General features: G+C 33.3%; 1 protein-coding gene across 4 annotated transcripts in view; it reads left to right on the top strand.

The window, feature by feature from the left end:
- STRN3 (striatin 3) overlaps positions 1-21,521 on the top strand; it is a 95,199-nt gene that overhangs the window by 54,121 nt on the left and 19,557 nt on the right. The window contains exons 6-9 of one of the 4 annotated variants that reach the window (XM_070587406.1): positions 5,499-5,628; positions 6,846-6,987; positions 12,093-12,203; positions 19,161-19,301. In XM_070587406.1, coding sequence (XP_070443507.1) covers positions 5,499-5,628; positions 6,846-6,987; positions 12,093-12,203; positions 19,161-19,301 — 524 coding nt within the window. The remainder of the gene's footprint in view (positions 1-5,498; positions 5,629-6,845; positions 6,988-12,092; positions 12,204-19,160; positions 19,302-21,521) is intronic. The other 3 variants (XM_070587412.1, XM_070587415.1, XM_070587423.1) reach the window with 3 other exon arrangements.

Below are 21,521 nucleotides of genomic sequence, written 5' to 3'. Positions count from 1 at the left end.
GAATTGCTGAGTCACATGGTAACTCTGTTCTCTTTTTTGAAGAACTTCCAAAGTAGCTGAACTATTTTACATTCCTACCAGAAGTTCATAAGGATTTTGATATCTCACCATCCTCGTCAACACTTCTTTTTGTCTACCAGAAATACTTTTGATTAATACAGACTTGATAAATGCAAGGAGTCAAGCGAGTGGAACTTTTTTCATTTTTTAACCACTAGATATTATTTTGAAGAACACGGATTGGAAGGACAAAGGAAAAGAGAATAGAAAAAAACCAAATGAGTTCATTTAAGAGCTTAAGAAATTAATAATGTATAAAATTTATAAACTCGCATTATTTTATACCTTAGATATATTTTATGACATTATGCAATTATTTAAAACATGATTTATAACTTTAAAGTTAACATAGGCCTTTGGTTTAAGTTTTTTATTTCTGAGAAATAAGATCTCTTTAATAAAAACAATTTGACATCTAATAGAGCCGTTACTTTCTTTACTCTGGATTTCAGGAAGCATAGAGTTTCTGTAGCATGAGAGAAAAAGCCAAAGTATTATCATGCATTTTTAACTAAACTTGTCAGCTTAATCAGGTTAAGTAGTTCATAGAATTTATAGATACTTTAGTGTAATAGAGTTTCCTGTACCATTCCTAAATCTGAATTAAAGATCCACAACAGACTGTATCTTCTTTTTCTAAAGCTTCTTGCCTTTGCGAGGTTAAGACTTTAATAGGTTTTTTTTCCATTGTGGTAAAAACCACGAGATCTACCCTCTTAACAAATAATTTTAAGTGTATAGTGCAGTATTGTTAACTATAAGCACAATGTTGTAGAGTACATCTCTGGAACTTTTTCATCTTGCATGACTGAAACTACTGTACTACTGAATAGCAATGTCCTGTTTGCTCCTTCCTGCAGCCCCTGGTAACCACCATTTGACATGCTGTTTCGGTGGGTGGCTACTTTAAATACCTCATATAAGTGGAATCATGCAGTATTTTTCCTTCTGCAACTGTCTTATTTCGCTTAGCATAACGTCCTGAAGGTTCATCAGTGTTGTAGCATATGATAAGGTTTCCTTGTTTATGGCTGAATAATATTCTATTGTAAGTGTATACCACATTTTCTTTATCTGTTCATCCATCCACAGGTATTTAGTTAATAGTTGTTTTTAATTAAAACTGATTTCCTTCTTCTTTTTTCTTTTTCCTTCTCCCCAAAGCCCCCCAGTACATAGTTGTATATTTTAGTTGTGGATCCTTCTAGTTGTGGCATATGGGATGCTGCCTCGGCATGGCCTGATGAGCAGGGCTAGGTCTGCGCCAAGGATCTGAACTGGCGAAACCCTGGGCCAACCACTCGGCCACAGGGCCTGCCTCTGATTTCCTTCTTGAGTTACTTAAATATTCTGAGTCTGCACTAATGTAGATGCTGTGTGGTTCATCTATTATCAGGACCTTTGAAAACCCCTAGAAGTAAGAAAATGATCTAACATATTGATGGAGATTTCAGCTAAAAGATGTTTATCACATTCTTATTTATAATAGTAAAAAATTAGAAGCAGTCTTAATGTTCAATAGTAGAGGAATGGTAAATTTTAGATCATAATATGTATTATGCTTAATGGTTTAGAATGTGAATTCTGAAGACAGACTGACTGGGTTTGAATCGTGACTTCAACACTTAGTAACTGTGACTTTGGGACAATACTGTACCTTCCTGTGCTTCAATTTTCTCATTTGTAAAATGATGATGATAGGTTAGATATGAAGAAGAAATGAATTAATGTAAAGCATTTAGAACAAGGCTTGGCACAAAATAAGTGTTAACTATGATGGAATATTGTGTATCCAGTTGAAATGTGACCCCACCAAGAGTAATGTTTACTGGATTCTGCTGAGTCAATGTCACTGTTTTTCTTTGTTTATTGTAGCGAGGTGTTGCGGGTGCTTCGTATCACAGAGCATCCACTTTATGAGGAATTATTTGGGTAGAGTTCTCTTGGATCTTATAACTGAGAAGATTCTTTAGTAATTGGTCTGATTTACCTGTGAACCTCCAGTAGTTGCTCCCTTTCTCTTTTCACTTTGTTTGGAATCTCGCCAAATTTGTGTGCCACCCCGAGCATTTTCTCCAGCTGAGCAGGGAGATCTTCTGTTTTCTTCTGCTGTTTGGCTTCTGGTATGTTGGCAGCTGGTCTTATATCCCCTCCAGGCAGGATATTGAAATTGATCACATTAATAGATACCGACAATTGGGATCTGCCAGTCAGATGACTGGGCCTCTGTCCTATCATGCAAAAGTGAAGCCAGCTGCTTGCCATCCTCACCCTTGTACACAATATATCCAGTTATCTTTTTGGTGCCTCACTCTTAAATGTGAACACCTAATAGGAAAGACTTTAGTATGGAAATTGGAGACCAAAGGAACCACGCAAAAACCGGAACTCAGAAGGGTCCATATACCTCTTTGAATTAGTGTTTTTGTTTCCTTTGGGTATATACCCAGAAGTGGGCACTGCAGCATTATTTACAGTAGCCAAGATGTGGAAGCAACCTAAGTGTCCATCGATAGGTGAGTGGATAAAGAAGATGTGGTACTCACAGACACACACACACACACACACACACACACACACACACACACACACACACAGAGAGGAATATTACTCAACCATAAAAAAGAATTAAATCTAGCCATTTGTGAGAACACAGAGGGAACTGAGGGTATTATGCTAAGTGAAATAAGTCAGACAGCCAAAGACAAATACCGTATCATTTTACTTATATGTGGAATCTAAAAAACAAACAAAACAGAAACAGGCTCATAGATATGGAAAACAAACTGGTAGTTACCAAAGGGAGAGCACTGGGAGGGCAGGCAAAAAAGGTGAAGGGGATTAAGAGGTACAAACTTCCAATTATAAAATAAATAAATCATGAGGATGTAATGTACAGCATAGGGAATATAGTCAGTAATATCGTAATAACTTTGTATGTTGACAAATGGTAACTAGATTTAAATCATGGTGATCATTTCATAATGTAGATAAATATTGAATCACTATGATGTGCACCTAAAACTAGTAGCATATGGTATGTCATTTGTACTTCAGTAAAAAAAGGAACTCAGAGAAAACAGGGAACAGAGACTTTCAAAACTCTAATTTTCTAAGAGGACTGAGAGAAGATAATACATCTACAGAACAAATAGGATATTATTTTTAAAGGTTCAATCAGAGATTTAAAAAGAACTAATAGAAATTAGAAAGTGTGATAGAAATAATTTCCGTGTGAAACTTTGGAGATAAGGTTAAAAGACTCTCCCAGAAAAAAGGGAAAAGTGAAAATAGGACTGAAAAGACAGGAAAATTTATAGGTTAGTTCAGGAGGGCCAACATTCAACTAGGAGTTTCAGAAAGAGAGAACAGGTAAAATGGTGTTGAAAAGATTTATTAAAGTAGTGAATAAAAGAAAATTTTCTAGATTTACAGAATATATTTCCAAGGATGTGTGTTTCTAGATTGGAAAAATTGATTTTAAAAAGATCCTTACAAAGGCCATTATCATGAATGCTAAAAAGAAACACCTCAAAAGAAAGCATGTTAACATGCAAATAGCATAAAGTCTCAGACCCTTCATGGTCCATGGTTGCTTTAATTTTCATTTTCCTAAGGACTGTTGATGTTGAGCATCTCTTTGTGCCATCCACATATCTTTTGATACATTGTCTAGTTGAATAATTTCTCCATTTTTTGTTTTATTTGCTAATTTTGAGATTTAAATATCCTTTATATATTCTGGACGCAAATCCTTTGTTATATATGTGACTTGGAGATATTTTCTCCCAATGTGTAGGCTTCACTTTAAATTCTTTTAACAGTGTCTTTCACAGAGCAAAAGTTTTTAATTTTGAGAAGTCTAATAATTCATCAATTCTTTCTCTTATGGATTGTGCTCTATTTGACTTTTAAAGCCGTGCACATGTATTAGTGTGATCAAATACAATTTTAAAAGCCTAAAAGGTGAGTTCTTACTTTAGAGACAGAAGTTTCTATGCAGGGTACAACAGTACTTAATTTATCAAAGTTCAAAACAAAATTGTCATATCTTAAATTTACTGTTTTCTGTTTTTCTGTCATTGATGTGCCAATTTTGTCAAATATTTTCTTTGCCTTTCATTTTATCCCCAAATATTATGACATATAAATGTTGAGCTGAGAAGTGTGTGTTATTGATTGTGGTAGGTTTGTGTTTGTTTGTTTTTACTAATTTGCATTTGGAAAAATCATCTCTTTCTGCATTCAGATTTTATATGGTTCCTTAAACAATGTGCTGCATTAGGCAGAGTATAGTAGACCTATTAAAACCCTATACCATGTTAAAGTGCTATTAAAAAATAGTCTGGATTGTCTTATGTCCTTAATTTGGACAAATAGAACCACTCAGGGAGGAAAAAAACCCTAGATTTTAGATTCTTCTTCTTTTTGTTACCGTGTTCTCTTAGTATTGGTAAGGACATCTGACATCATCTAGTGCAACCCCCACAGTTTACAGGTGAAGAAATTGAGGCCAAAAGGTTTAAGTGACTTGACCAAATTCAGGCAGCTAGTTAGTGTAAGAGCAGAGGCTTTCATTTCAAGTCTGTAGTGAGCTGAAATTTCCACTGTTCTGTTATTACCTCTGTTGGCAGATATTTAAACAATTGTTTGAAAACTCTCTTTTGTATATAGAGAAGGAACTGAGATAGTTGAGAAAATGACTTCATAAGTAGATAAAAATAGATTATCAGTATTACTTATTAAAAGAGTGGTTCTGGAAAACTTGAAAGTATTTCTTTAATATATTAAGGGTCTCATTTTCTAGGTAAGAAAATCTGTGAAATGAATTGGAATATTCTGTATCTCATTTACCATAACTTTAAATCTGGGCAGCCTGATAAATTAAAGTTTGGTTTTAGTCCTCAGACATTTGGGTCAAGCTATAAGAGAAGTTGTAGGGCTATAAGAAATGGTAAGTTTAATTTGCTTGCTTGTGATGGCTTTATTTTGAGAAATAATAGCACATTTGAGTGTCTAATACTATAGGATTTTATTTTGATGTAATTCTTAAAATATTTTGGACAATCAACAAAGAACAATCACTTTTTTTAATTGAGGTTATGATAGTTTACAGTCTTGTGAAATTTCAGTTGTACGTTATTATTTGTCAGCCACCATATAAGTGCACCCCTTCATCCTTTGTGCTGACCCCCCAATCCCCTTTCCCCTGGTAACCACTAAACAGTAGAGAACAATCACTTTTACTTTAATTATAGAAAATAAGTAATCTTTCAAACATTCTTTTTCTTGGGTAAAATATTTAGTCAGTACATTATAAGTAGGTTGTTATTTGAATCTCTATACTACCTTTAAGTACTGTATTAAAATAGGAACCAGAAAGAAGTATTAGAATTAACCATTGGAATATTTAGATTCATCTTTCTTTCCTCTTACAGGCCCTCTGGTGATGTTCTTGAGACATTCAATTTCTTAGAAAATGCTGATGACAGTGATGAAGAAGAGGAAAATGACATGATTGAAGGCATCCCAGAAGGAAAGGACAAACATCGGATGAATAAACACAAAGTAGGAACTTGATTTTCTGTTCTTAGCTAAAATATATACATATATTCAGGATAGAAATTTTCGAGATGTCTTAAATTACATTGGAAGTGATTGATCATTTTTTATCATGTCGCTTGAAGGTTTTGTATAGTCAGTTCTTACTGACTTACTCACATATCATAGAAATTATTATTTGCTCTCTTCACTAAATGGCAAGAAAGGATCTGTTTTTATAGGACTAGTCCAGTGGTTTGAAACTTTTTAAAAAAAGCAACACCCTCTCCACTCGTGCCACAATTAAGATTCACTGCTGAAGTATGCCTCTTCATGTGCGGCAAACAGTGACAAATTAACTGAAGCTGCAGTGGGGGACACTCCCTCCTGGGTGAGGGAGTCACCTATGGATTGTAAATGTATGTGTCAGCATTCTCATTCCTTGGTAAGGATTAATAAAAGTTTACTTTTGCTCATAGCCTAAGAAACAACTTTACCTGTTTCACTGGTGATGTGGGTTAGCTGTAGGAGCAAAAGTAGAGAAATGATGCATTTGTGAATTATCATAGTATTGTGCAGACTTTGAGGTATGTAAAAACAAATGGATAGGTTCAGTTGTGGTTCTTTAGGATGGTTACAGTCGTGTGGAAAAAAATGTCAGTGTTTCTCAAAAAGCTTCCAGTCTGTAAAAGCAGCTTTCATCCTTTCTGCCACATTTCGTATGTGTAACATACTCGTGTAATATGAGTGAATAGAGATTTTGATCCTTTTCTACTTTTTTTGTTCTGGGATGTGAAGCACTACTAAGATTACAACAGCTATTGACTTACGGTAGTTAATATCTTTCTTAGCTGTGCCATATCCCTATGAGTTATGGATTACATACACCATTCTCAGTGAGTGAGGTCAATTCAACACAGTGTGTCAGAATGTGAGTGAATGGGTCTTTAGTAGGAGTAACTGTGAATCTATTATAATTAAAGAAGTTAACTATTCTGACAATTAGCATTTTAACTGTTCTTATTACCACATTGCTTGTATCACATCTCACAACAGTCTTCACACAGCACTGTTGAGAACCATTTGTCTAAGGTATGACTGGGGATTAGTGAACCACATGGAAATCTGAAATTTTGTATCTAAGTGATTTAAAAATGGGAGTGCAGGTGTAAAGGTAATTGTGAGCACAGGATCCCTTTAAAATTTAGGATAAAAGTAATTCTTGGCTTGTGTTCCATTTACAGATAGGTAATGAAGGTTTAGCTGCTGACCTAACTGATGATCCTGATACTGAAGAAGCACTTAAAGAGTTTGATTTTTTAGTCACTGCTGAAGATGGTGAAGGAGCTGGAGAAGCACGGAGTTCAGGGGATGGCACAGAATGGGGTAAGGTGATAAGAAATATGGGGGTGGGAGAACATCTAGCCCTTAAATATGTATTATTATTAAATATTATATGTAGAATGTGTGTATCTGAATGTATGGTGGCAGTTAAACTGAGAGGGGGGAAGCGGTATTGAATAATTTCAGAGTATTTTGCACCAATTTGTATTTGGTGACTAAATTGGTTACTAGATGGCTTTTGGTAGATTTTGATTTTTGAAATTTGTCTTTGATTTAAAGTTGAAGCATTTAGTCAATTTAGAAATCCAGTTCCTTTCTTCTTAGCATGTTTTTTTAAAAAAGCATGTATACAGTTTTAAACTTTTCCATTATTTAATTTGGTTAATGACTTTAAGTTTCAGGAAGGCTTAATTCTTTCAGTATGCCTGTATGGTGTTATTTGACTTATTGCCAGGAAGTAATAAAGCTACTAATCCTAAATTGTAGCTCTATATTGAACAAGATTTAGTGGAGGTATTAAACTTTATTACATATAATATTCATTGTGCAAATATTAGGGCCTATCCTTTGGAAATAGTATGTAATGCTAATAATAATCCAGCCATAACTAAAAGGGAGAAGACATAGTTCTATTTTACACGGAGAAAACCCTATTAGAAAGTAAAATAAAAGTATAAAAAATGTTTTAAGATAATAAGTGAAGACCAGTATGATGTTCCTATTAAATATGTTCATTCAATCATCTTTTAATCTCAGTGGGTTATCTGGTAGGTGGAACTCAAATTGTGTTTATGGAGCTTTATTGAAGAAGGTTACTAAATACCTTAATACAGTTTCACATGAACACCAAAGTTGGCTTAGTTACTAGTGAGGAATTATCACTAGATTTTTTTAAAACTACTTTGGTGATAGGAAACACACTTGGATTTAAAAAATACCTCATTTATGTATTGAAAATGAATATTGCTTACAGCAGGAGAAACAAAACCTAATAATATATTTGTTGACTATCCTGATAGAAATCGAGTACCTAAAAGATCTGAATTTTGCTACCAGCTTTCTCATTGTTTATGATTCTCAAGCATTGGTTTCAGACCTTCATTTCTCTCTTCTAAGTGGAACGAGAAGAGGCACTTGATTGAAAATATGAAAAAACTCCACAATTACTTTCTAGACTTTGAATATACATTTTTGTATTTATTATTTGAAAATAGCCATATTCTAGAAGTTTACCCTTCTTTAAGAGTCTTTTTCAGGAGAAACAGTAAAAATACCTGTTTTCTTTTAACTTCTGCGGGTAACCCATTCAACATTGGAAATACTCTGTTTTTTCCGCAATAATTTCTAAGGTACTATTTTTTTTTCTGGATTTTTTTTATAATTACAGAAATATAGTTAAATTATATAAGTATATAATTATTTTATAATTCATATATGTTTTAGGAGATTTAGAACCCTCAAATACATGTGAAGAAGAGAATTAAAAATCACCGATAATGCTACTATGTAGAGAGAACCATGGTTAACATTTATATAAATATACATATCCTTATTTAACAAAGGATTTTGCTGTGTCCTGATTTATAACTCACACTTTTCACTTAATATATTATTCTTCTTCAACATCGTTTTTAACAGCTGTATAATATTCTGCCAGTGTGTTCCATTATTTATTTAACCAGGGCTCTACTGATGCACATTTAGATTATTTTCATTTAAAAAAAAAGGATCAAAAGTGGTTTTCAAACATTTGTATAGCTAAATCTTGGCACATATCCATTCCTATTTCCTTCACCTAAAATGGCTGGAAATTTAACTGTCAGTCAAAAGAATATACAAAAATTTCAGGAATTTAATTTTATAAAATGGCCTTGTTTCTTTAATAAAAGGATCGTATTATATACAGTTGATTGGTCTTCTGTCCAGACTATTGACTATAGAGCCAAGTTTCAAGAGAGGACCTACTTAGTGAGTGACAACTGTCAATACTTTATTTACGTTTACTATTAATATTTGAGAGTGACCTGAATCTCTTAAATGGAAGTAACCAACAAAGTCTCTTCCTTTCAGATGAGACTGAAACATCTTTAAAGCTTTTTAAGTTCTTGAAAAGGAAAAGGACTTATTTAAGAACAAAATGGTTCAAGTAGTTTCTTTCCTTGAGAAATGAAAACTGTCAAAAGATCTATGCAGTTTCTGAATTGATCTTTGCTACTCAACAGGTGGTCATATTCAGTTTTTCTAAAACAAAGAGGATGGATTTACAGACACTCCTTTGTATTTATTTAATTTGTTTACTTTAAATTTAGTTATAAATGAGACGATAGTGGTTTTCAGATTTAATTTTTGGGGAAAGGACACAGATTTTTTAAAAAAAATAGTCTGTCCTAATGAAATATATCCCAGTACCTCACCCACACTGGATGATCTGTCTTATTTTTTATTTTGTATACTAGGAATCTGCTCATATATCTCTAATTTTGAATCCTTTTATTCTATGAAACCACTGCTTTTTAGAAAGCTTTTAAATTGTTTTTCTTCTGTCATCCACATTAGATAGTCTGAATTTAATTTGATAGTTTTTTTTTCTTCTCATAATCAAAAATATTAGTGGATATTTCTTAATTTTGCTATTTCTCTCGTGGAGATAGGCGTTTTAAGGATGTTTATTTATTTTCTCCCACCGTGAAACTGCGATCTGTGGTTAATTTGTGGGACTACAAAATGCAATTACTACCTGAATGTATGTATTTAAACATAATGGATAAAGTACTGAATATTTGCATAAAGTAAAGTTAGTTATAAATTTATGCCACATTAAGTAGATTTGTATAAATTCTCTGCTTTGGTGGTTAGAATTACCATATAGAATTTTGTTTTTGTGGTTTTCAGTTGTCACGGGTCAATTTTTTGTGCATATTTGTGTTTTCTTTTAAACAAAAAAGTTCCCATAACTGATTCAACCTCATTTCTTGGTATTTTTTCCCCCTTAGATTTTTTAAAAACAGAATTAATATGTAGAAGATTATGCTGCCTCTTCCCTTTTGCTCTTTACTATTCCTTATAAGCAATATCAAATCAGCCGTTACTTTCCAGGCAAGTTCCAGGATGTTTTTGTGCACATATGCATTCACCCACCTGTTCTTTGCACTGCCTGAGTTTACCTTTGTTTTCTATACTGGAGGTTATCTTGCAAGTAATATTTGTTGTTTTCCTTAAGCTTATCCTTTTTTATTCCCTTTGCTTTTCCACTCCACCACCCTTTGCTACTTTAGTTATAGCTATTCACAGCTTTATTTTTTCTACAAAGGTCTTTTAAAAAACTATTTGGCTATCTTATTAAATTTTTCTGTCATATCTGTTTCCTGTATAAAGTTTATACCACTTCAGTTCTTTTTATTTCCATGAGGTTTAAAAAGTATTTGCTCAAAATGTGTCAATTTGTCTTGGTTTAAGTAGTCACTTTTAAAAATAAGAATTGTCAGCTTTGTTAAGATAGATGCAAATGATTAATTCTTTAGATCACATTGTTTTCTTAGAGTATTCAGTAAATTGATGATTCCTGATAAAGCGTAGTTTTCAGAAAACTTCATGATTAGAGTACATGAAAAGTGAATTTTCTCTTTAAATCAGTATTACAACTATATCACAAACAGTATTACAGTTTGACAAATAATCTTATGTGTAAATTTCAACCTTGAGCAACCTAGTTTTAGGTAATTCAAGTTAGCGAATTAACTTGAAGCTTTGAATTTAGCTTTTTACGTATGATCGTAGGTATATGGATAAGAGAGAAAGTGATAACAATTGTAGTAGGAAAGACCCAAAATACAGTAAATGATTGAATTTCTGTGTGCCGTTCATGTGAGAGATTTCTTATCTTTACTACATACAGCAATCTATTAGGAAAAAAAGACTTTTTTATGTCCACTGTATAGATTGACTGAGTGAGGCCTAGGGAGTTTATAAGACTTGTGAGCCAGAATATAATGTCATCAAAAATTTTAACAAGTATGTTTTCCATAAAATCTCACTATTGTGTCAGTCTGACTGATTGGCTTAGCCTATATGTTTTGGTTTAATTTTTATTTAATAGCAAGGTTATATAAACTCCTAGTTCTTAGTCTGTAACAGAATGTTAAAATTCCTAACACATGGCTGTTTTAAAACTAAACAAAGGAAGGAAAAACCCTTAATATTTAAAATAATTCCAATAGACTTATTTTTATGCTGCTTCTTAATGCTATTTTTCCTCTAGTTTACTATGGAGTAGTTTTTTTCCAGGCACACGTATTTACTTAAAACAAATATGGATTTGTTATTCAGCTAAAATAGCTGATGTGTCATCTTTAGCAGATGTACGGCAATGTATGTTTTCACTTCTCCATGCTTGTCACTGCTTTTATCTTACCCTAAAAAAATGAACTCAAAAAATTCTTCAGTGGAATTTGAGTTTTGTTTTTTTGTTTTTTTTTGCTAATCTTAGTTGTAGACCAATGGAAGAAGGTAATGAGATGTTGAACTATTTGGCTGGGGCGGGGGTAGAGGTGGGATTCTCTGAATGCTTTGTATGGATTATTGGAGACACTGTATTTTGGAATTATATGTATGTATTATATTGGACTAGAATGCCTCTCCATTAGTACAGTTATCCTGTGCATGCAGAATCAGTGTGACAGAAGGTGCATGAATATTTTCATCAATAAAATGGCACTGACTTTTCCAGCTTGCACTTTTATGAGTAGTTCGCATGTAATTCATTCATTTGCTTTTATGATGCTGGCTGAATAATTTTTTATTAACGTTTTTATAAAGATGCAGTGATCTATTTTTTATAACATTAGAATTCTGATGTAAGTCCATTGAAAGACTATCAGTTTTGAAAGAATAATAACCTTCAAATTTGTGATTCATAGAAATGAAGCACCATTTAACTGTTGTTAGTATTAAATGTTTAGAAACTTATGAGATGGGCATTTAGCGTCTGAGTTGTGAATACGAAAACTGAGACTGCACCTTTAAAGTATTTTGACTATATGCTGTTAGTACCTATTTATTATGATTATGTAAAGCTATAACAGTTTACTGCCAACAGCTTGCATTGCCAACTGCTGATTTTTTTTCTTTTAATAATATGCTGCATGTAGATAAAGATGACCTCTCCCCAACTACTGAGGTTTGGGATGTAGACCAGGGACTAATAAGTAAACTGAAGGAACAGTACAAGAAGGAACGAAAGGGGAAGAAAGGGGTGAAGAGTAAGTGCAGATTCTATTATAATTTTTGTATACAAATCTCTGAGAAAAAAATTCTTCAATTCTGTTTTGTGTATTTTTTTGTTTCATAAAGGGGATGACTAACTTTAAATTTTGTTGTATAATTGAAATTTATTTAAATATAATTTAGTATGTATTATTGATCAAGTGGAAAATCATTTTAAGTATGTGGATAAGGATGAAGGAAAAATTTGAAGATTTTTTGTTTTTTTTTAAGTTTTAAAAAGTTTGCCAAATTGTAAGGAATATTGGCCTTGGAATTTATAGTAACAGAAATTTGTTCAAAAGGGAGGAAGTATAAATTTCCCTATTTTTGGTACATATGGTATTATAGCTATAACCAACTCATATCCAGGTTACTTTTCATAGTTTGGGAATCCTGAAATACAGTGAATAGGAAAACTCTTTCCGTAATTTCTGCTTTCTGGCCTTAATCCAACAGCAAATAAAAACAGCAGCAGAAAGCTCTTCTGGATGGTATTTTCTTGGCTACTCTGTTGGAGGAATGCCAAAGGAGAGGGTAGTGGTGACAGTAGGGTTTGTTTGGTCGATAGCTGAGTGTCTTTTGTGCCTCAATGTATTTTTCACTATGTTTTATCCTGACCAATGTACTGTAAAAGTATAAATTTAGCTCTAGCACCTCTCAAAGAAGTAATTCATTTCCATTTTGTGAATAAAATTTAAAAACAGCCACATAAAAAACATCTTCAGACCTATGAGTAGCAAATGGAGAAACTTGAAAATTATTTTGGGAAAACTTTATTTTGAACTGGCCATTGATTTCTGCTAGTCTAAGGTTTTTGACTATGTCAAGAAGAAATCTGGATGACAAAGGGAAAAACCGTATAAGCATTCTTTCACGTTCTTTTCTCTGGTGACATTAGTTTATGAAATGGCAGGTGTAATGGAAAGGGTAGAAATTTCCTTCAGTAAAGCATTTTTTGAATGGTTTAATTTATTGTGGAGACTAATAAACTGTGGAGTTTTGGGGATTTTTACCTGTTATGCAGTTTTCCTTTATAACTTTATGCTAATTTATATTATTGCATGTGAATAAAAAGACAGACTGTTATTTAAAAAATTACAGACTGTGCGGTGTGAATTGCTTTTTAAAAGCATTCTGTGCTGGGCAGGGGCTACATTCAGCTCTAACATCACTTACCTATGTAATTCATGCATGTTGAGTATAAAAGTACTTTTGCATGATTGACTATTTTAATATAGACACAGTGACAGAATTTTAGGGTTTAGGTCTTTTTTTAAAAGAAATGAAGTAGTTTATTTTAATATTAGATTACTTACTTTATGTCTGTTATTCATAAACTTATCTGCTTAAGATTTCCTTAGAAAGTGTTAGATAGGGCTAGCCCTGTGGCCGAGTGGTTAAGTTCGCGCATTCCGCTGCAGGCGGCCCAGTGTTTCCTTGGTTCGAGTCCTGGGCGCGGACATGGCACTACTCATCAAACCACGCTGAGGCAGCGTCCCACATGCCACAACTAGAAGGACCCACAACTAAGAATATACAACTATGTACCGAGGGGCTTTGGGGAGAAAAAGGAAAAAAATAAAATCTTTAAAAAAAAAAAAAAAAAGAAAGTGTTAGATAATGCGGGTTTTAATTTAAAATATAAATATCCCATTTTTTTTCCTGATATAATGTGATTATATCTATGGCTTTTTGAGATTTAGAAATATAGATATAAATCAACTTAAGGTCTGTTCTCAGTTTTCTGAACTGTTCAAAATAATGTATATATTTACAGAAGAAACTAGTTTCTTGTTAAGTAAGGTATACTTAAGAGGTGTACTTTATTAATGCTGCTAAAAGTCAAGACCATGAAACTAAGGAGCACTGATGCAGTTATTCTGGTCTCAGGCTTCAAACAGGTTATGCTTCCTTTTCCTTGTAACTTTTCATTTTGACATCATTTCAGACTTAAGGAAAAGTTGCAGTAATAGTACAAAGAATCCCAGATACTTTTCATCCAGGTTCCCCAGATGTTTACATTTTACCACATTTGCTTTATCCTTTTCTCACTGTAAATAGATGCATTTACTATTTTGAACAGTTCAGAAAAGTGAGTAACTTGTAGACATGTTGCTCCTTAAATACTTCAGTGTATGTCACCTGACCACAAGGACGTTCTCTTACATGACCACAGTGCAGTGACGAAAATCAGGAAATTAGCATGATACAATACTATTATCTAACCTGAAACTCAGTTTTCTTTCATTTTTAAATAATTTCTAAGCTTTCTATAATTGGGGAAGGGAATGAGGGGGAGGTTAAGTTTATCTTTTGTTAAAAATCTTGATCTGGTAGGATTTTTCTAGCTTTCTATGGTCTCTATTTTTGCTGTATTTTATATCTCAGTAAAACATGTAAATCAATAACAAAAATCACACAGTGTGTAGCATCTGAAATAAGTATGAAGTATCTGAAATCTGGATCCTTTACTTAGAATAAGAAGGAGGAGTTTAAAATCTATTAAGACTTCTTTTGATGATTGTCTCAGTTTTTAACCTGGGAAGTTTAAATTGTGGTTTGTAATCTGTGTTCCTTTGATAGATGCTCTTATTCTTGTGGCTTATGGTTACTCCTGTGCTATTTTATACCTATAAAATAGAGGCTTATTAAGCAGATTAGATTATTTCATGTCCTTTCTTCAAAAGATTTACAGGCTTTCCCCATTTCAAAGATTTCACATTCTGAGAATATGTGTATTTACAGTTCTGGTTCTTAGTGGATGGACTTGTCTTAGTTTTCCTAATTATTCTTATTTATCCTAACTTTCCTGTCTTTTCCATGTATAGAATGTGATTTATATGTCATTCCTCTTCTCTAGTGTTATAGAATTGCTATACATCTTTTGACTTGATTATCAATAACTTTGGAAAAAGGGAGTCTTTTTAACTTTTTCAACATTTCTTTTAATATAAATTGTAAGTGAATGTCCCTGGATCATTTTCTAGTTTTGTTTTAAATTTCGTCTTAGTATTTGTCATTTGCTATTCCAGATCCAAGATGATAAACTGTCACTAGGAAATATAATATTTTTGTTAAGTGTGACTTTACTCTATCTGTATATTAAGCATTTTAATGCATTTAAGGAGAAATTAATCTTTTGTAGCAATAACTTTCAGTAGGCTTTTAAGAACACCTTGGCATGTAGTGTAAAATATCTTCGATGATTAAGCTGCTTCTATCTAGGAAAGAGTATACATTTGAAGAGCTCATAAAACAGTCCAATATTCTTTTTCCTGCATCAAATCAAAGACAAAAGCAATTCTTTCATAGTCAGGGATATTATTTTCAGCTAAGAGATCCAGTTGTTGTACATTTCCAGCTTTAATTTCACACTTTTAAAACAGACCATTCAGTGCTTCAACTCAGATTACTTTTTTTCTCCCCCAAGAAAATAATTTAGGCATTTTGACAAGAGTGAGAAAATAACAGATTGATGCTCTTTGAATTAGTACACTTGTTTAAACTGCAGAATCACTTTGCAGCTAAACTAGTTGTTTTTCCTTAACATTGTGATGTTGTCTTTTTAAGATGACAGTTGTCATGTGAAACCTTTATTACAATTAGACTGATAGAAAACAGAACAGATCTAACAAACATGACATAACTAAATCCTCATTCTAAAATAAACTTAGCTTTTCTGGATTGCCTGCTAATAGTTGGTTTCACTTCAGAATATAAGATTGATTAACAAAGGGAGGGCACATTTGAGAAAGGGAAAATGTTAGATTCAGTAAAAAAGTACTACTTTACTTACAATAATAGAGTGTACAGAAAACTGAATTTCATATGTCGTGAGTGTGTGTGTGTTTGTAAGTGTGGATTTAAAGACACTAACACAACAGTCATCAGTCCATAGTTTGGCTTACACATGGCATGGTTAGTGTGTTTTTCATTATCCCGTAATCTGTTTAGAGGATTGTGAGTTTGTATGGAGTTGGTGGTCATGGTTAAGAGGTAGCTTGGTTGTTTTATAATTTGTAGTAGTTGAGAAAAAGTTTTTATGGTACCAGCCCCACGGCCAAGTAGTTAAGTTCGCGTGCTCTGCTTCGGCGGCCCAGGGTTTTGCCAGTTTGGATCCTGGGCGAGGACATGGCACCGCTCATCAGGCCATGTTGAGGTGGCGTCCCACATGCCACAACTAGAAGGACCCACAACTAAAATATACAGCTATGTACTGGGGGGATGTGGGGAGAAAAAGCAAAAAAAAAGAAAAAGGAAAGATTGGCAACAGTTGTTAGCTCAGGTGCTAATCTTTAAAAGAAAAAGTTTTTGTTACTATAAAAATCAGAGTGTTTCTCCTTCTATAGATTTCAGCAATAATTGAGAATATCTTTAATGCTTAATGAGTCTTTAATTGTGCCCTTGATTATTTATATAATATTCTAGGACACTAATACCATTACAGTTTTCTCATTACTGCTAATCAGACTTCAGATGTTTTGCTTGATACTGCATTTTGTTAGATTAACTATGTTTAGGATATTGGATAGATTTAGAAAGAAAATGAAGATGCATTAAATTTGTAGCTGAAAGATAAAAAGTAGGTGTTAGATATATATAGATGTAGATATATCTAGGTGTTTTATCTGCTAGTGAAGTCTGCTTTAATCTTCAGCAGTTTTTGAGAAGTTAGAATTAAAGCAGGGACGTTCCATCTTTTCCTAAATTTGGCACTATGCCACACAGAAGCTAATGTTTGACTCTATGCAAAAAAAAAAAAATAATAATAATATAGCTTGGGATCCTTAGTTTGAACAATAACTTTTGTTGTCTCCTACTTTCCTTGTGCTTTATCTATAATGGCAAAACTTTTTCTCTCCTTTATTATATTTGACATTAGCTATCATATGATGAAATTATAAAATAATATCCAATGAAGTCAAATTTTATGGTACACACAAATTTAATAAGGGTGAGCAGGGAAAAATCAACAAAGGCTTCACAGAGGAGATGGAACTGGTTTGGAGAAGTAGGCAGAATTTTGATAGGCCAAGGTGCGTGTTAAAGGATAGAGACTTGTATGTCTGTGTAGGATGTATTCTCATTTCCTGAGGAATAGGTGAGGACAGATATGACAAAATATGGTGGCAATAACCTTGGTGAATACTGATACTATAGGAAACTGGTTTGACTGGAAATTAGGGAGATTTGTATTGTGGAGCATTAAAAGATGAGATTGGATAAAAAAGATAGGATCAGATCCTGAAGCACATGAAAAGTTAAGTACAAAATTTTAGTTAGCCTTGATCTAAAGAGCGTTAAAGTGCCACTTGTGGTTTCTCAGTAAGGGGTGATATAATAAATGTGATAATTTTGGAAAATTAATTTAGTTGTAGTATTCAAATTTGGTTGAAGGCAAATGCAGCTGGGAGATAGGAAAACCAATTAGGAATCTATTGCAGTAATTCATAAGAATGAAACCTTTGGTTAGAATAAAGTCAATAGAAAGAGATTAATCTGAAGAATACTCTAAGGGAGGATTCTTTTATAAAATGGTTCCCTCACCCTATTTTATAAGTTAGAGGGCTTATTAAGTGTGGTTGCAGAATTTTAAGAACAGAAACCAAATCAGTGGTGGTGATACTCTTAAGTGGCAAAGTTATGAAGGAGAGCTATTTTGTGAGAAAGGGTGATGTTTGTTTTCTTTCATGTTGAATTTAGCTGATCATTAGACATTCAGTGGTAGTTTTCTTTTATTAGAGAATTTCTTTACAGTCGCTTCATTGTCAAGGGGAAAATTCTCAGATAATACCAGGTTTCTCCATTATAATTATTTTAGAAAGGACTACTTGACATACTGTGTACTTCCATCCAGAAGGAGAGTTGCTTAAGTGTTTCTAGGAAGTTAGGGATTATGTAAAATAGAGTATAAATGTATAAGATTCCACCTGCTTTTATTAAGTCTTACCATCACACTGCCTGGCATTCTTTTAGGGATACACAGATGAATGAGTTACTAATATTCTCATAGCCATGGTGAAATGTGATAATTATATAGCAGTCTAATTAGAGCATTACTGGTGACATTAGTAAATATAAGGTAATAATGTGTGAACTTGGGTTTGTCTATTTTGTTTTTATATTGGCTATAAAGCATTTTTTTTTTGTCTTTTAAATTATTTTTTATGACATTCTTAAAACTATTTTCTTTCAAAATACATAAGAGAAATGGTTCTGTCATTTCTGAGAAATTCAGAGTTAAAGAGATCCCACAATACTGCAAATGCTTTGAGTTTTGTATATTTTGACCTGAATTATCCAGGCAACAGCTGAAATTCTCCTCTTAAATTTATGGCCCATGATAGTATTGACTTTTCATACTTTTATGAGAAACTCAGAGAACTCATGGGTAAATCGAATTTTTCAAATTTGGGAGAAGTGAAAAAACATTTTAAGAAAAATTGGGGTTGATTTGTTAATGACAAATTTGTGTGAATGTGGCAGGAAAATATCCACGTAAACACCAGGGAGAGGTAATTGTCCTCTCATAAAAATCATTTGTACTTACTTCTTTGTTAACTTTTGAAAACAGTGAATTAAGTTGGAAAAACTCATGTTTTATTCTTTATACTGTTAAACATTAAATACTAAAATCTCTTTTTGTTTTAATGATGCCTTCTGTGTCTGTGAGCTTACAGAACTTTGGTTGAGTTACAGAAGACTCAATTTTATATGTGTAAAAAACAGTGGATATATATCCACAGAAATAGTGAATATCTTAAATATTTAAATCATTTTAATATTTTTGAGGGGATGCTATGGAAAATTGAAGACATCTTTAATTATCTGAGATATTTATAACTGGAACTTCTTAAAAATAGCCTGTTTTGTTAGAAAATTGGTCTTAAAGGCTCCTTTCAAGTCAAGTGGTAGCCATTAAATGAACCTGTATTGCTGACGTTAATTTACAGGGGTCAGCAGGACAAAACTCGACGACATGGTAGCTGATCTGGGAGATGATATGCTGCCCCACATCCCTTCAGGAATCATTAATCAGTTTAGGTCAGCCTCTACTAGAATGACTGATCATGAAGGTGCAAGAGCAGAGGAAGGTACAAAATTTAGCTACCGTGTTTATTTACATTGCAGAATATGTTAATTCCAAATCACATCTCCTTAATACTGTAAATTTGCTGCTGTTCTAAAATGCTGAAGATCATCCTATATGATTTTCAGAGAAGGTGTTAGGCAAGTGCTTGGTGTAGTTGTCTTAGGGATTTTGAAATTTGGGGCTTCTGTGTCCTTATATTTTGTTTTTATTTTTAACATTAGGTGGATTGATTTCTGTCATAGGTTGATTCAAAGTATCTCTCTGAAGTTTAACTTTAGCTTACAGATCTAGTAGCAGGAAAATAGTACGTAGTTTAAAAAAAGACTTTAGAGCCAGCCCTGATGGCCTAGTGGTTAAAGTTTGGCACGCTCCACTTTGGGGGCCTGGGTTTGGTTCCCAGGCACAGAATCACACCACTTGTCTGTCAGTAGCCATGCTGTGGCGGTGGCTCACACAGACAAACTAGAAGGACTAACTACAATATACAACTGTATACTGTGGCTTTGGGGAAGAAAAAAAAAAAGAGGAAGATCGGCAACAGATGTTAGCTCAGGGCGAATCTTTCCCAGCAAAAAAAAAAGGACTTTAAATAGTACTTGTGGAAAAGAACTGTTCAGTTGTTATTTCTAAAAATGTATGTAACAGTTGTCTGATTTAATCATTTTAGAATAAAGCAACATCATTCTTTTTTTTAAGATTGGCACCTAAGGTAACATGTGTTGCCAATCTTTTTTTTTTCTTCTTCTTCTTCTTCTCCTTCTCCCCAAAGCCCCCCAGTACATAGTTGTATATAGTACGTGCAGGTCCTTCTAGTTGTGCTGTGTCTGATGCTGCCTCAGCATGGCCTGATGAGCAGTACTAGGTCCACGCCCAGGGTCCGAACTGGCAAAACCCTGGGCTGCCGAAGCAGAGCGCACGAACTTAACCACTTGGCCACAGGGCCGGCCCCTTACTATTCTTCATACTAAGTATATACTACTTGGTAATGAAGTTTCTAAATTTTGCCTAAACTAGAACTATGTAGGGAATGAAATTACTACTTAGGCATTTTTTGTAAAATTGATTCTAGCTGGAGATATGTAGATGTACTTAAATAATTTGTAATTCTTAGTCTAAATAGTTATAATTCTAAGTAATGAGACTGAATTCTTACCAAAGGTTTATTATGATATATGAGATATATACATATAATTCATTATCTAATAATTTGACATACAGATTGAATTTCATTGTTGTTTCACCTTTTGCCGTGTAAGGGCAATTTGTTTGATGCCCCAGTCAAAAATTTTTGAATATGTCTTCTTCTCTTTTAAGAGTTCTCTAGTAGCACATTTTCCCAGTTAAAGTTAAGTATTTCTGCATTTTTCTCTACAGTCACTTCTGCATGCATTTACCACTCACCATGATCTGTAAGAAAGTTTGAAGGAGGATAAGGAAAATCATGAAAACAATAAAACCAAAACAAAACATTAAAGCATGAAAAGCAGCAGGAAAAGTAAAATAGTCTTGATTTTTCCAGATCTCTTTTCCGCTGTTGAGCTATTTTCCTGTTTTACTTTGTCAAGTCTTTTCTGAAAGCATGTACCAAACTCCACATTTTTCATTTTATGCCTTTAGTAGTGGTTTAGCTTCTTTAGTTTTTGGTCTCTTTTACCAAATAATGCATAGGAAAACTTGGAAACATTTTTGTAGTTATGTTATATATTTAAACTACAGATTTTACAGTTTAAGGCAAAGCATATTAGCAGGAATAGGAACTGTTTTAAATGCTTCAAACCAACAACCTATGGAAAAGCCCATCAAGGCCTATGCTACACAAAAACCAAGTTAGAGCTCTGTGTGTGTGTTCATGTGTGTGTGCTGTTTAAAGCAGCAGTGTAAGTCAGTGCTCTCTTTCACAGTGGTGGAAGGAAGAAGGGGGAGATAAACACAACCTCATTATGCTTTTCAAAGGGTAAATCTTACTAGAAATTTGTTATTAAAAAAGGTTCAAATTCAACTTCGACCTAGAACTAAGAAGGGAACATTAGAGTTCATAACCTCTTATTTTCAGTGGCAACCTCTAACTTCAGAGTGCTTTCCTGTTGAAGTCCATGTCATACCTCATTTTATAAAGAAAAAATTTCTGTTTTCAAGGAGAGAAACTTCTACATTACAACCTTTCAGACTATTTTTAGTAAAGCCTTAAGACATGTCTTGTCGCCACTGGCATAAATGGAAT

This window comes from Equus przewalskii, chromosome 1 (assembly GCF_037783145.1).
Source record: "Equus przewalskii isolate Varuska chromosome 1, EquPr2, whole genome shotgun sequence".
Classification (NCBI taxonomy): Eukaryota; Metazoa; Chordata; class Mammalia; order Perissodactyla; family Equidae; genus Equus; species Equus przewalskii.
This window is presented reverse-complemented; position numbering and strand designations above follow the sequence as displayed.